The 17,365-nt window shown below is 45.9% G+C and overlaps 1 protein-coding gene across 1 annotated transcript in view; it reads right to left on the bottom strand.

Annotated features, from left to right (window-relative positions):
* The window catches only part of pde4a (phosphodiesterase 4A, cAMP-specific), a 30,836-nt gene extending 14,585 nt beyond the window's left edge, over positions 1 to 16,251 (bottom strand). Inside the window, exons 1-3 of the mRNA XM_064315179.1 lie at positions 14,807 to 16,251; positions 378 to 557; positions 3 to 39 (exon numbers count right to left, since the gene is read on the bottom strand). Of these exons, the coding sequence (XP_064171249.1) occupies positions 3 to 39; positions 378 to 557; positions 14,807 to 15,108 (519 nt within the window). The 5' untranslated portion in view covers positions 15,109 to 16,251. The remainder of the gene's footprint in view (positions 1 to 2; positions 40 to 377; positions 558 to 14,806) is intronic.
* Between the last annotated feature and the right edge of the window lie 1,114 nt (positions 16,252 to 17,365).

Raw genomic sequence — 17,365 nt, 5'->3', positions numbered from 1 at the left:
ACCTGAGCAAACGGGGTCACAATGAGATCCTCAGGGTGCCTGCAGAGATAGGGAGAAAGAGGGAGACACAGAGGGAGAGAGAGAGAGAGAGCACCAGAGAGAGTGAGAGAGAGAGAAAAAGAGAGAGAGAGAGAGAGAATGATAGAGGGTATTAATTAGACAGTTAGCCACAGGGGATGATGTTTATCTAAATTGATATTATTGTAAAATGTTGAAGTCCAGGTAAGCTTTGGTACTGTAGGTGTAGACGGGGGGGGGGGCGTGTGTGGGGGACAAACAGCCCCGGGGAACGGGGGCAGAGAAGAGCGGCCCCCGCGGGGAGCAGCCTCCCGGCCCCCTCAGACACACGGGGTCGGGCGCGGCGGCGCAACGCTCACGCATCGCTGCTGACGGACGAGTTGCGGGACGCGGTCTTGGGGGACATGTCGTAGTCCGAGTCGGAGCGGTACAGGAAGGACTCGCGGCGCTGGCTTTGGGGGAAGGAGGGGTGCAGCATCGCCCCGGGACTGGGCTGCTGATCAGGAGCGGCCAGAGACGAGCCGTTCTCCACATCAGACCTGGGGGGGGGGGGGGGGTGAGCGGGGGCACAGAGAAGCAGCAGGGGAGCCAGGGAGAGAGAGAGAGAGGGGGCGAGAGTGAGAGTCAGAGAGTCAGAGAGACTGGCTTCGGGGCAGGACCTGAATTTTCACACTGTTATTCACAAGGGCGCAGAGAGGAAACATGCCACGCATTTTCAGCCTGAAACGGGGAGAAGAAATCATCGATTAACTTCCAGTAAAGGAAAACATATTCTATCGGCACATAGTAAAAGCCATCAGCAAGAACACACACTGCACAGGCAGGTTGAATCAGTCCATAGGTCCATATTTCTCTAAAATCATATAAAATTACACATACACACACATGGTAGACACACACACACATACAGTGACTAACAAAAGGTTTAAAAAAACACATTGTGATGCAATGACAAACGTGTATATGTAAATGCATGAGCACACACATAGCAGTGAATGATACATCATAAAATATACACTTACAGGTGGGCTATGACAAATCACACACGCGGTAGAGACACACGGCTAGTACACATCATCCCCCCCGTTAGCCCACATGGACACACACACACACATGCACACACTCTCTCACGTACGCAGCTGTCCAGCACCTACACACACACACACACACACACACACACTCTCTCTTTCACATACATACACAAACACTCTCTATCTCTCTTTCACACATACACACACACACACACACGCTCTCTATCTCTCTCTCACACATACACACACACTCTCTCTTTCACACATACACACACACACACACACTCTCTCACGTACGCAGCTGTCCAGCACCTACACACACACACACACACACACACACACTCTCTCTGTCACACACATACACAAACACTCTCTATCTCTCTCTCACACATACACACACACTCTCTCTTTCACACATACACACACACACACACACACACTCTCTCTCTCTCACGTACGCAGCTGTCCAGCACCTACACACACACACACACACACACACACACATTGGTAGAGTCATTTCTGGTAGAGTGGGAGTGGGTGGGTGGTTAATAGTTGGTCTTTTCACATTCTAATGAATGCTTCCCACGGCTAATGACCAGTCGCTGTGGCCTCCACCACAGACCCACAGCTGTAATTACAGGCCCAGCTCTCCTTTGTGTGGAAGTGTTAACTCTTCACCAAATCACGTCACTCTCTCTCTCTCCCCTCTTTCCCTCTCTCTCTATCTCTCCCTCCCTCTCACCCATTTCACTTTTTAAATCTGATTATTATCAATCTCATCCACGCTAGTTCTCCACAATGGCTGGCTTCAGGAAGAAGAGAATTCTCAGTGAATGACCAAAAATTCAGAACACCAGCTGCTGTTGCTGCTTACATCAACCATTTCTGATTGTTTTTTTTATTTAAAAAAAAAAAAAAAAAAAATTTTTAAGAATCCCTCCTTGTCTTTACCTCCACCCCAGTGAGCAGCCTGGTCCGCTGAATGGCTGGATGTGACTCTCAGCCAGACTGCACTTACTCTCGCTTAGGTAGGCTAAGGAAGAACTCTACAGTTTACAACTAGATCATTTTCACCATAATGAAGAAAAGTTTTGAAAGTTGTGCCAGTTTCATGCTTCCATGCAGCTAATTCAGGAAATACGCAGAATTCTATGGCTCTAGTTGATTCCCTACACCACACCATCATGTGAAATTGCCTATACAACATCACACCAGCTTTCTCTCTCTCTCTCTCCCTCTCTCTCAGTGTTTTATGTGGCAGTGGAACAGGTGTTCTTAGACCGCTACTGGCTAATGTGTCTTTTTCAATTTCTGACTGCTATACTAGCACCCAGTGCCAGCTGGTGCATTATTTCAGAAATGAACATACCTATATTACGTCCAATATACTGTCACATGGTGTGACAGCCCCGGGAGGGAGATGCAGCGATTCTGGGTTTTCATCGGAGTTTGACACATGGAGAGAGAGAGAGAGTGAGAGAGAGAGAGAGAGAGAGAGAGAGACCAACACGAGAACAAAGAAAACAGCTTCACCTTTTCCCCCTCGCGAGTTTCAGGGGGGAAAAAAACGATAGATTAAAACAGCAAACTAAAATGACGAAGAGAAAAGAAAGGAGTCAAACGTTTAGATTTTCCTTCCTCCTCCCTCTCCTCTCTCCTCCCTCCTCTCTCTCCTCTCCTCTCTCCCTCTCTCTCTCCTCCTCCTCTCTCTCTCTCCTCTCCTGCTCCTCTCTCTCTCTCCTCTCTCTCTCTCTCCTCTTCCTCTCTCTCTCTCTCCTCTCTCTCTCTCTCTACGCCTCTTCTCCGCGTCATCGTCCCGAACCGTGGAGGGTAAACACCTTTAAGCACCATTCGATTGTAACGCCCCAGCGCGTGTTCTCTCGCCGTGCCGAGACAGCCACTCACGCACCGAGGAGCCGCCACACACAAGCATCTCGGTTTAAAGTGGGTTATCTTCACGAGGGATTAAGTTGCAGCGGCCTTGTAGAACAACGCGAAATGGGAGGTAAATGCTGCTCAGACATGATAATGGATGGATATACAAATATTTGACCACATACTGCACTGTATATTGATATATGACCACACACTGTATATGACCATATATATTGAGAGGCATCAATTGTAAAGCGCTTTGGATAAAAGCGCTATATAAATGCAGTCCATTTACCATTTACCATTTACCATATGAATATCAGATCACGATTCTTTGACGGATATTCTTCATGATTGCTTCTTTGTTGTTTTTGCATTTTTTTCCTTCCATAAACAGGGAACTATAAGCCAGCTGTATGTGACAAATTCAAGATTGATTTCTCAAAGTCTTTCCCTGATATTATTGTAACATTGTGAGCAGTGACTAATGATTGATGGCTATGTGAATTCAGACATGACAGTGTTCCGATTGTACGTGTTCGATAATGGCGTTCCAATGCATCACTACCTATTGTGTAAAATAAATAATCAGTGGCAAGACAGCTATTAATAACTATGACAGATGTTAACCTGATTTCTAAAAACAGCACACAAATGGACACCTTCAGCTTATGAAATCAGTTCACCCTGCATAACACTGCTACTGCTACTACTACTACTGCTACTACAGCTACTACTACTACTGCTACTACTACTACTGCTACTACTACAGCTACTACTACTACTGCTACTACAGCAGCTACTACAACTGCTACTACTACTACAACTACTACAGCAGCTACTACTACTGCTACTACTACTGCTACTACAGCTACTACTACTACTGCTACTACTACTACTGCTACTACTACTACTACTACAGCTACTACTACTACTCCTACTACTACTACTGCTGCTACTATTATTATTACTACTACTACTGCTACTACTACCATTATTACTACTACTAGTACCAGTACTACTACCATTACTACTACTACTAAGACAACTGCTACCACTAACATAATAATAATAATAATTATGATCTTCCTCCTCTTTTTCATATTTCTTTCCCCTTCTCTTTCTCTCCTCTCTTTCCTCCTCTCCTCCTCCACTGCAGTCTTTCATATGTAAATTATTCTCAGCAGAACCAAAGCCATTGAGCTCGGCACTGAAAGTACTAAAATCCTGTCTCTTAACGTTTCTTTTTTAACATTTAGCATTTTTAACTGCCTTCATTGAGCCGAAATGTCACAGGGAGCGCGGAAAACATCGCTCAGAGGCACCAGAGCGGTTTGGCAAGCTTCCCTTCACAAACACGCCAGCACCGGCACCTCCATCCAACGTACCAAGGGACCCGGCATCGCCACACTTTGCCCACGGACGCCACCGTCGCTAACGTTTCTGGGAGACACAGTGTGACAGAGGCCTCTCGGCTGTGATTGGCAGCGCCACTGCCTTTCCCACACACACTACGATGACAGATGGACATATTTGCCTGTAAATCAATAAAGGGAATCTAATGGACCAGAAGAAAAAGGTGGTGTCTGTTTGTGCCAGGCTCCGCCACTTTATATAAGCGACACTGTTAACTCACAATGTCACTGCTCCTCCTGGTGGAAAATCTAACGAATCACTGACCAAACGATGGACTGACCGACCGACTGACTGACTGACTGACTGACTGACTGATTAACTGACTAACTGTCTGATGGACTGAACGACTGATTAAGTGACTAACTACCTGACTGTGTGACAGACTCACTGTCTGAATATCTGACTGACTGACTGACTGACTGAATGGCTAAATCACTGCATGACCGACTGACTGACTGACTGACTGACTGACTGAATGGCTACCTCACTGCATGACTGACTGACTAAATGACTGACTGTATTATGCTGAATATGAGTCAGGAAAAATGAACAATAACATTCACACTATTGCACACAGTTGCAGAGCGACACAAGTGGAACACAAGTTATCCAGCAAAATTTCCAGTTCCCAGAATTCACGCCACTCCCGTCCACAAATGCATCTCACCCTCCCCAAACTCTCCCACACTACCCCCCAAACTCCAAAGCATTAACCCCCATCCCATATTAACCCACATTAACCTGACTCCCCCCACAGTACCCCACCAAAATCACCACACTATGCCCATTCTCCACACAGTCCCATAACCTCCCTCCCCCACCAAAACTCCTCCACTCCCCCCTCCAAACTGAAACCTCTTCTCTCCCTCCCTCTCCACCGTGCCCCCCAGCCCACCCACATACATTGGGGTATATTTAGCCCCCCCACCCCAGCCCTCAGCCCTGAGACTGGCTGAGATATTTTAATCCAGACAGGAGAGAGAGAGAGAGAGAGAGGATGAGTCATCCAAAGCCAATGTTTGTGTCGCTGTGTCCCTCTCCGCCTGCATTCCTTCTATCTCTCGATCAGTCTCTCCATTTCCACCTCTCCTCACATCTCCCACTCTGTCTCACTCCTTCATCAAATCTCAGCGTCTCTTTCTGTCTATTTTTGTCCCAGTTCCCATCACTCCGCATATTTCCTCTGACCAAAAATCATGCTTACGGTTACCATTAGCATAGCTGGCAAAAAAAGAAAAAAGAACTACATTTGAACAGCACTGAAAAGGTTTTAAACATTACTACCTGATCAGAAAGAGCTGTACACTGAGGAGAATAAATGCATCTCCGAAACACAGTATGTTTTGTAGTTTGTGCAGAAATTAATTATTAATAGATAAAAAAAACAAGCCCATCAACTGATCACCACTCTCTGTTAACATTTCTGTCATCTTCTGCATTTATCTGTCTATATATAGGTGGAAGAATGGTAGAATCAAATGCCTTGAAATGGTAATACATACAGGTGAAAAGTGATTGGGTGGATAATAAGGGGGAGGGGAGCAGTGATTGGTTTGAGACAGAGAGGAAAAGAACACTGATTGGATGGAGACTGAGGGGGATGGAAACTGATTGGGTGGAGACTAAGGAGGAGTTGGGGACAGCGATTGGGACTAGACTGAGAGGTGAGGAGATAGTGTGTGGGTGGAGACTGAGGGGAGAGGGGAGGTGATTGGGTGGAGACTGGGAGAGGGGATGTGATTGGGTGGACCCTGAGAGGGAGGGGACAGTGATTGGGTGGAGAATGAGGGGGTCAAGGGAAAGCATTGGTTAAGGCAGAGGGGGGGAGGGGACAGAGGAGGAACGGACAGTGATTGGATAGCAGTTGAGAGGGAGGGGACAGTGATTGGGTAGCGGTTGAGAGGGAGGGGACAGTGGAGACCTATGGGGGGAGGGGACAGTGACTGAGTGGACACAGTGATTGGCTAAGACAGATGGGAGGGGACAGAGGAGGAAGGGACAGTGATTGGGTAGCAGTAGAGCAGGAGCGGACTGTGGAGACCTGCGGGGAGAGGGGACAGTGACTGAGCGGACGCAGCGATTGGTTAAGACAGAGGGGCCAGGAACAGAGGAGGAATGGACAGTGATTGGGTAGCGGTTGAGCAGGAGCGGACAGTGGAGACCTATGGAGAGAGGGGACAGTGACTGAGTGGACACAGTGATTGGTTAAGACAGAGGGGCCAGGAACAGAGGAGGAAGGGACAGTGATTGGGCAGCAGTAGAGCAGGAGCGGACTGTGGAGACCTGCGGGGAGAGGGGACGGTGACTGAGCGGACGCAGCGATTGGTTAAGACAGAGGGGACAGTGACTGAGCGGACGCAGCGATTGGTTAAGACAGAGGGGACAGTGACTGAGCGGACGCAGTGATTGGTTAAGACAGAGGGGACAGTGACTGAGCGGACGCAGCGATTGGCTGGGAAGGCCGCTCAGTGTTACGGACTCAGAGAGTATCAGGCTGCTGAGTGTGAAGGAGGGTGTGAAGTGAGGACTCGGCCTCATGCTCAAGCAGCCTGCAGCGTCTCCCACTCTCTCCCCGCCTCCAGTCACACAGATTACACCTCCAATCCACGCCATCACTCCTCACCACAGCGCCACACAACTCCACTTCACTCAGCGTTTTTCTCAATCAAAGAGCAGCCACACTCATGATATCCGAAACAGAAAGAACACAGAATGCTGCACAAGGTAAATACACGACATAGTTTGTGAACAGGCAAGTCACAGCACCGGAAGGCCAGAAACACAGACTCATCTCTCACAGATGATAGACAGATAGAATAGATGACCCATTCTGATAATTAAAAAAAATACTGGGAATGGCTGCTCCATCGCTAGGGGGGGGTTCGGGGAAAGTGGGTAGCACTGCCACCTCACAGCAAGCAAGTGCTGGGTTCGAATCTTGGCTGAGGCCTTTTCTGTGCAGAGGCAGCACATTCTTCAGGCTTGCTTTTTGTGAACACTTGTTCTGAAAACACAGAGGACGCAGTAAAGCATGGACGCACCTTCGCCAGCCTTGATAACGTAGATACTGCTGCTGAAGATGTTAGAGCTTATTATTCGTTTTTTTATAACCATCATTAGGTATTTTACACACACACACACAAACACACACACACACACTCACACGCACACACATACACACATACACACACACGCAAAATCAAGCCATTCCAGGTAAAGCTCTAGAACGAGAAATATGAGCTGAAGAACTCAACTCCAGCCCCATGCGCTGCTCCAGTCTTTGGTGCAGTGGGGAGCCCCCACATTATAAAAAATTCAGCGCCGATCGATACAGCGGTGGCTGGGGCGGGGAGGGCGGGGGGTGTGAGCGGGGTTACGCAAGGTTGGCCATGGCCTCATCCGGGGGGGGGGGGTGGTGGGTGGGGCGGCGGGGTTACGCAAGGTTGGCCATGGCCTCATCCGGGGGGGGGGGGCGGGCTCCAGTCGTTCCGCATCGCCACACAGAGTGGCTCCAGGTCGCCCTGCGGCGTCTCCGTGCGCGTGAAGTGTGCGGCATGCAAACAGAAATGCTGAGAGAAGGGCTGCACATCTCTCTCATCAATTGCATTACGTTACACGACAGGCATTTAGCAGACACTCTCATCCTACAGCGATTTACATCGCGATCAGTTATACGGCTGGTTAGGTACCTCGTTCAAAGGTACAACGGCGGTTGGGGAATCGAACCCGTGACCTTCTGGTTACAAGACCAGCTCCTTACCCATTGCACTACACTGCTGCCCAGTAAGAATTAACGCAGGACGTCAAAGCGTATTGGCGCGGACTCACTAACGAGGCCAGGAATTCCCAATGAGAAAAAACACACGCGCTACGCTCTACATTACACGCACTAAATCAAATATCACACACTTCAGAAACAGTGAACGTTGATTAGACACACTGCATACAGTGTTGCACACTAAAAAAACAACACAGAATATTCAGTATTACTCACAAACACACGCACACATGACCTTCAGCACCACACACACACACACATACACACACACCATCATATATTACACACACTCATGATATTCAATATTAAACAGCAACACACACACACAATGCATTCGATGCTTACACATACACATACGCACAGTGTTCGATACCACACGCCAAGCGCAGCCCCTGCAAAGCTACTCTGTCGACAGAGACCGCGCTCGTTGGATTTAATCTCATTATAGCTGGCGCCGCGGGCTTCTCCTACACTTATTTATAGCACCCTGACAGAGCAGAGGGCTGGATTGAGCAAACTCCTGATTGGACAGCCAGGAACCCGCTCACTAAATAGCAAAACAACGGACGAATCGCCATCCGAGTGCACAGACTGGTGCTAATTTGATCAGTGGCCAGATTCCCAGATATGTATATGGACAGCCACCATCTCCGCCATGATTTCCTGTACTCCAAATCATTGCTTCCTTCCTGCTTCTTTTCACCCCCTCTCCCACACCTCCTCTACCGTCTTCTCCACCGACTCCCCCCTCCTCCCCCCCCTTTTGTTTCCTCTGTCCTTATCCAAACTGTCTCCTTCAACAAAAAAAACAAAAAAAAAGCCCAGCCTTCTGTGTCATCTCCAATCAGAGGCGACAGCACCTAACTGCAGAAGACGACAAGTGCCTTAACCTGTCGCCGGAAATCAGGATCTCCGGGACATCTGAGACAGAAAAAAAGAATGGGTGAAAATAAGGAACTAGGCAGAGGAAGGAGAGAGGAAGGAGAGAGACTAGATCGTTCATCAATATTCAAGAATTTTCCACTTTCAAACTCCACATATAATAAATCATATATCCAGAATTGTGCAAAAGCAAAATGCTACAGCTGTTTGGTACTAGGAGCTGAAGCAATTGAGTAGCAAATTGTTTTTAAATATATATATATATATAATACAGATCAGTGAAGAACACTACATTTTGGAAATTGAACAATGAGGCTATCCTTATTCAAATGGAGAATTAAGAAAAATGTTGTTTAAATAAAAAGGGAATGATGTCAGATAAATCAGTGTCATTTTAAATACACCGCATTAAATGAATTGTATGACTGAATAATGAATGTATGTATCCCCCATGTTTAAGGCCCTAGCCCCGACCACAGCCAAACCTCATTCATGCTATATCACAGACCAACAGGGCCAAATCTCATTCATGCTATATCACAGACCACCAGGGCCAAATCTCATTCATGCTATATCACAGACCAACAGGGCCAAATCTCATTCATGCTATATCACAGACCACCAGGGCCAAATCTCATTCATGCTATATCACAGACCACCAGGGCCAAATCTCATTCATGCTATATCACAGACCACCAGGGCCAAATCTCATTCATGCTATATCACAGACCACCAGGACCAAATCTCATTCATGCTATATCACAGACCACCAGGGCCAAATCTCATTCATGCTATATCACAGACCACCAGGGCCAAATCTCATTCATGCTATATCACAGACCACCAGGGCCAAATCTCATTCATGCTATATCACAGACCACCAGGGCCAAATCTCATTCATGCTATATCACAGACCACCAGGGCCAAATCTCATTCATGCTATATCACAGACCAACAGGGCCAAATCTCATTCATGCTATATCACAGACCACCAGGGCCAAATCTCATTCATGCTATATCACAGACCACCAGGGCCAAATCTCATTCATGCTATATCACAGACCACCAGGGCCAAATCTCATTCATGCTATATCACAGACCACCAGGACCAAATCTCATTCATGCTATATCACAGACCACCAGGGCCAAATCTCATTCATGCTATATCACAGACCACCAGGGCCAAATCTCATTCATGCTATATCACAGACCACCAGGGCCAAATCTCATTCATGCTATATCACAGACCACCAGGGCCAAACCTCTTTCATGCTATATCACAGACCACCAGGGCCAAATCTCATTCATGCTATATCACAGACCACCAGGACCAAATCTCATTCATGCTATATCACAGACCACCAGGGCCAAATCTCATTCATGCTATATCACAGACCACCAGGGCCAAATCTCATTCATGCTATATCACAGACCACCAGGGCCAAATCTCATTCATGCTATATCACAGACCAGAGACAAACCTCATTCATGCTATATCACAGACCACCAGGGCCAAATCTCATTCATGCTATATCACAGACCAGAGACAAACCTCATTCATGCTATATCACAGACCACCAGGACCAAATCTCATTCATGCTATATCACAGACCAGAGACAAATCTCATTCATGCTATATCACAGACCAGGGACAAACCTAATTCATGCTATATCACAGAGCAGAGACAAACCTCATTCATGCTATATCACAGACCGGGACAAAACCTCATTCATGCTATATCACAGACCAGAGACAAACCTCATTCATGCTATATCACAGACCAGGGCAAAACCTCATTCATGCTATATCACAGACCAGAGACAAACCTCATTCATGCTATATCACAGACCAGGGCAAAACCTCATTCATGCTATATCACAGACCAGGGACAAATCAGTCATAGTGTAAATATGCAAAATATATTTTTGTAACTTCAAAAATGGGTACTGAGGAATCAAAGTGTAAAACAGGTAATAACTAAACTTATTAAGGAAACAAATAAATTATGAGCAGTTCCATAATAATTTGGAACAAGTATAGAATTTCTGAGGTTATTCACAGTACACTAGTACTGTGTGACACGTACACTAGAAGTGCACTAGTTCTTGTGACATACACTTGCAGTGTACTAGTACTGTGTGACACGTACACTTGCAGTGCACTAATACTGTGTGACACATACTCGTCTAGTGCACTAGTACTGTGTGACACGTACACTTGCAGTGCACTAATACTGTGTGACACATACTCGTCTAGTGCACTAGTACTGTGTGACACGTACACTTGCAGTGCACTAATACTGTGTGACACATACACGTCTAGTGCACTAGCAGTGTGGCAGTTATAATTTTAAAAAACGGAACTGTCTCTAATCAGTTTTTGACAGACCGTCTGCATTACATACATCCACAAACATACTATAAGTCTGTATGTTCTGTTGTGATGAAGATGAAAGTATTTCATGAGTGTGTATGCATGCACATGCGCAGTATGTAAACATGCAAAGTGTTTTTGATGGACATGTGAGAGTGTGTCTGTGTTATGCACTCGCAAAAGTAAGTAGTCCCGTGAGTATTCAATGAAGTACTTTATACATCTGGCACAGGACCATCGAAACAACATTAGATTCCAGACAGAGGAAGTATATAAAACATGAAAGGGAGGAATTTCCTTTTATATATACATTTACGCATCACTGTGATGATGGGTACACTTGAGAAGGCATCCGTAACTATTACACTAAAAACCATTTAAAAAACACAAAGCATCATAAATGATGTATAACCTGATGGACAGAACAGGCAGAACGTCCGCTGCCTTTTTTTAAACGATCTATTTGTTTTACGTGTCCACAAAACAAGTAACCATGACAACGGCAAGCAGACTGGGCTGCTCAGTATCACCTTTACAAAGGCCTGTGGTGAAGATCAACACACGCGCGCACACACACACACACGCACGCATGGACATGGCAGACCACCAGGGGGCGTGACACATGTCAACAGATGAATAACAATGAGGCGGAGCTAGCTCTGCCCATCTGAAAACCTGCTGCAGCAAACAGGGCGAGACAGTAACAGTGGATGGCCCTGCCGCAGCTGCAGTGGGGAGCGTCAGAGGGAATTAGGCAGTTAGGGTTCGGGGTTAGGGGTTCAGGGCGAGGGTTACTGGTCAGGGTTAGAAAGTTTGGGGTAAAGGTTAGGACTAGGACAAGGGGGAGGGTTAGAGCAGCTTCTCTGGGTATCCTGTCTATACTACGCTCAAAGCCAGCAGAAATGAAAGATATCCCTCTACTATAAATACAGATGCAACCTTTCTACTACACAGCATGAAACCTATGCAAGCACTTACACTACTGACCACGGTCTATTAACAAATCACTACTGACGACATACTACTAAACTAGCCACTCACAATTCTGACAGCACTCCGTAGACCACGCTTGTACATTAACATTCAAAGCACACGAGCATACAAACACATTTTCCCACCGTAAAAGCACACACTCACACACACACACACACAGGGCCTTCTCTGCTCTGTAGGATGAGTGTACTCATGCATGGATTGACTGAAAGGATGAAAGCTTTTCCAGGGAACTGAGATACGGATGAAGAATTTAGAGACACAGTCAGCCAGCATTGGCAGGAGTCCAAGAACCTTCAGGCCACCGCAAACTGCACTGTGTCATCACTAAACTCACCGCACACTGCACTGAGTAATTACTAAACCCAGCGCACACTGCACTGAGTAATTACTAAACCCAGCACACACTGCACTGTCATTACTAAACCCAGCACACACTGCACTGTGTCATTACTAAACCCACCACACACTGCACTGAGTAATTACTAAACCCACCACACACTGCACTGAGTAATTACTAAACCCACCACACATTGCACTGAGTAATTACTAAACCCAGCACACACTGCACTGTCATTACTAAACCCACCACACACTGCACTGTGTCATCACTAAACCCAGCACACACTGCACTGTCATTACTAAACCCCTCACCCACTGCACTGTGTGATTACTAAACCCACCACACACTGCACTGTGTCATTACTAAACCCACCACACACTGCACTGTGTCATCACTAAACCCCTCACCCACTGCACTGTGTGATTACTAAACCCACCACACACTGCACTGAGTAATTACTAAACCCACCACACACTGCACTGAGTAATTACTAAACCCAGCACACACTGCACTGTCATTACTAAACCCAGCACACACTGCACTGTGTCATCACTAAACCCACCACACACTGCACTGAGTAATTACTAAACCCACCACCACTGCACTGAGTATTACTAAACCCACCACACATGCACTGAGTAATTACTAAACCCACACACACTGCACTGTCATTACTAAACCCACCACACACTGCACTGGTCATACTAAACCCCACCCACTGCACTGTGTGATTACTAACCCACCACACACTGCACTGTGTCATTACTCAACCCACCACACACTGCACTGTGTCATCACTAAACCCTCACCACTGCACTGAGTAATTACTAAACCCCACACACTGCACTGAGTCATTACTAACCCACCACACACTGCACATGTGTCATCACTAAACCCCTCACCCACTGCACTGTGTGATTACTAAACCCACCACACACTGCACTGAGTAATTACTAAACCCACCACACACTGCACTGAGTCATTACTAAACCCACCACCCACTGCACTGTGTGATTACTAAACCCACCACACACTGCACTGAGTAATTACTAAACCCACCACACACTGCACTGAGTCATTACTAAACCCACCACACACTGCACTGAGTAATTACTAAACCCACCACACACTGCACTGTGTTATTACTCAACCCACCACACACTTCACTGTATCATTACTCAACCCTCCACACACTGTACTGTGTCATTACTCAACCCTCCACACACCAGTCTGTGTCAATACTCAACCCTCTGCACACTGCACTGTGCTATTACTGAGATTTCTACACATGCCTCTATACACATAAGCACACAAACACACACACAAATATAACAACAAACAAACACACACACACACACACACACACAGCCAAACATCCATTGCAAACATACATGCGGCGCATTCAGCCATTCAATCTGTCATACAGGATGCTACAGAACAGATTGCTTTCTCAGCATGAGATACACAATCTCACACATACAGGAAGACTTGTCACTCGACAACATGGCATGAATACCAAGTAGCCAACAGCACTGGTTCCAGCTCAGGTCATTGGGTCAGTGTTCCAAAGAACTGTATCCTGAGACACGAATCTAAACCGTATTTAAGGAAATAGTAACGCACTATTTTTGTCTGCATGTACATCATCAGAGCTGTGCCTAGAGTAACACAATGAAACGACGAGTACATTTTGCAACATGCTCGCAACGTTTTCACCAGGTACTACTGGAATTGTTTTATTCATCAACTTTTGTTAGTTGTGTTTAAACACAGAAACAACGGCATCTTGTCTTGGTCCGTGCATTGCGAAACTGGACAAAACCAGGCAGCTTCCGCGCGGGGGCCGCCACCGCTCAGAGTTCGAGTTTCTCACACTCTGGATTGTAGTCAAAGTTGCAGCAAGATTGACCAACACTTGTCGCTTCCTCAAATAAAGCGCTTCCCATTTTTAACCCATAGCCTATTGCTCCACCGGCTGGATGCATAGCAAGCACCACTCACTATTTTCCAAATAACTAAAAAACAATAAAAACCTGACACATTTCAAAATGTATCAGGTTTTTATTGTCAATTTATTTCCCACACTGAAGACTTACCGTTTGTTTGACGCACAGTTACCGCCGCACGTGCTGCTCGTTCCTTGGAAGGAAGCGGGCCAAGACATGCGAGACTTTTTCAGTCCTGGTCGGTCGCTCGTGTCCACGGCGTTGGAGCGCTCGATCTGCCGATGGTGATGGTGATGCCGGTCAGTGTCCGAATATCCGCGGTGTTTAATTCTGATGGGGGTCCGCGGCTGCCTCCAAAGGTGCTGCGGGGGCCTGAGGGTCGCATGTCCTTCTCGGGGAACGGGCAGCGAGAGAGACAAGCTCTTCTTGGAGCAAGGTGGTGTCTCCATCATTGGAAATAGTCTAAAGACGACTTACAACAAGGAAATGGCCTTGCATAAAGTAGCCTAAATTAGTAAGGATGTTAAAGTTGTGCTTTGGCTGTATACTGTTTCAGTAAAAACAAATGTCTATTTTTTATCATGGTCTCATTTCAGCCAACGATAATGTTGCGCGAGACCATTTCAAATGCACGCACGCAAAAAAAAAAGAATTATAAACATAAGGGACACATCACAGTGCATGTGCAAATAGCGATTATCTTTTCTGAAGAAAAATAATAATAATAATAATAATAAAAATTAGTTCTAAAATTACTGTTATTACGTCAAACCCCAATCCAAGAATAACTGAAGTTCAGTAGGGCCCTATAGTTAGTGTGCTGATATTCAGCATTAAAAAAGTAAATTAAATATCCGCGCGGCAGATTCCGGGAGACAGTCGCCCGCGATGCCTCCCCTGAAGTTACTTGCCGCATCATTCATGGCTGAATAGTTCACTCGTATATGGCGGAGTTTATTGCTTTTACCAGTCGCTTATTGCCGAAGTAGCCTATACATACCGCTGGGGCTGGTATTGCTGCTGCCAGCGTCACCTGTTAGTCAGAACTCTCCCGTAACCACTCTCCGGTAGTCACCGAATGTTAGCGGGGCTCGTTCAACTGGAGCCTCGACCGAGCGAGCCCATCCATTAATTACAAAAAAAAAAAAAAAAATGAATCGATTGGGCACAGTTAAGAATATGTATAGGCTAAGAAGGATTTAACTTTAAAAATATGCCATTTCATAAAACCTGCTTCACATGATAACATTCATAGTATCCATAGTGAGAATTGTGGTTATGGCTGTATCCGAAAAGCTGCGACAGTTGTCTTCGCTCTTTCCAATGTTTCGATCAAAATACATTACTAGTAACCAGTGCCCAAGTGTCGAGATCTCTCTTGCGCGCTCTTCATTTTATCGGTCAGACTTCTTTTCTTCTTTTCCTCCAGCTTGTCCGCAGCAGTTTTGTGATATTTGCTATTTACCATTACGTCTTCCTTACCATATCTCGCTACTCACGACGTGATCTTCTCTTCCTCTCTCTCTCCCCTCACTCGCTGTCTGTCTGTCTCTCGCGCTCCCCCTCCCTCTCTCTCTCTCTCTCTCTGTGCGTGTGTGTGTGCGTGCGTGTGTCTTTTGCACGCGCCGTCGGGTCTTCCCCCGTTTTCATCAGCCTTATGTGAAACCTGATAGTTTATACGCTCATTTCTTCAATGCGTCTATATCTCCATTAAACGCATATTTAATTTCCCCCAAAAAAGCGATATTTGATCATTCTCTTAGGTTGTGCGAGATCTCCTCTCACAGCATATCAGGTATAATTAACTACTCAATTCAGAGAAGCCAGGGATTTTTTAAATCGCCATTGTGTGTTTTGGCGTGGTTAAAGTAATATGCAAGGAAACAAATATTCATTGTCTAGGCCTAATAATATAAAATCATTCCGTCAGCTCTCATTCCATGCGTTTGTTTATAAGCTGTTTGTCGCAGTATTTTTCAGCTTGAGACCTATTTTTATACAGTCAAAGCTTGAGATACAGAATTACATGATACTGCACATACCGAATCGGTAAGAAAATATGGGGTTTGACATGGCTTTGCGGTACTTCAGTAATAGCCTATATTAATTACAAGGCTCTATTCAATTAAGTTCAATTAGATTTACATACGCGTTCTATAAAACCCTGAAGAAAGCCATTTCGTGCCAATACTATAAACAATCGAACGTCGCCCCTGTTTTGCTTGGCAGTAAAACGCATAATTGTCTACTTTCGCACGAGAAGAGAAAGAGCCCCCCGGAGAGTCTGCGCGTCCGTTCCACATAAACACATGGTGATTCAGTTTCCACTTCAGCGCGTGCAACTACGCGTCAGGGTTAGTGTATGAATCCATTGCATTTTTTTTTCTTCCAACTCGTTCTTATATAATGTGGACCGAATTATTATTACGTTTAACTGAGTTATAAATATATTATGCCTGTGAAAGTCAGAATGGCTTACCCAAAAAGGAATCAATGGTGTTCATTATTCATGGGCCTAAGTAGGGAATTATTATAGCACGGGGTAGAGCGCGAGATAGTTACGCACTAACAACATCCCATTTTACTCACGTGCATGCGTCTTAATTTCTCAGAACTTGTGCCAATAGCTACGACAATGACACTCATCGGGAGTGATCTTCAGCAAAATGTGAACCTCTCACTGGCGCGCCAGAACTGCTGTCACGTGAT

This window comes from Anguilla rostrata, chromosome 17 (assembly GCF_018555375.3).
Source record: "Anguilla rostrata isolate EN2019 chromosome 17, ASM1855537v3, whole genome shotgun sequence".
NCBI lineage: Eukaryota > Metazoa > Chordata > Actinopteri > Anguilliformes > Anguillidae > Anguilla > Anguilla rostrata.
Note: the sequence above shows the minus strand (reverse complement) of the source record. Positions and strands in the feature narration are given on the sequence as shown.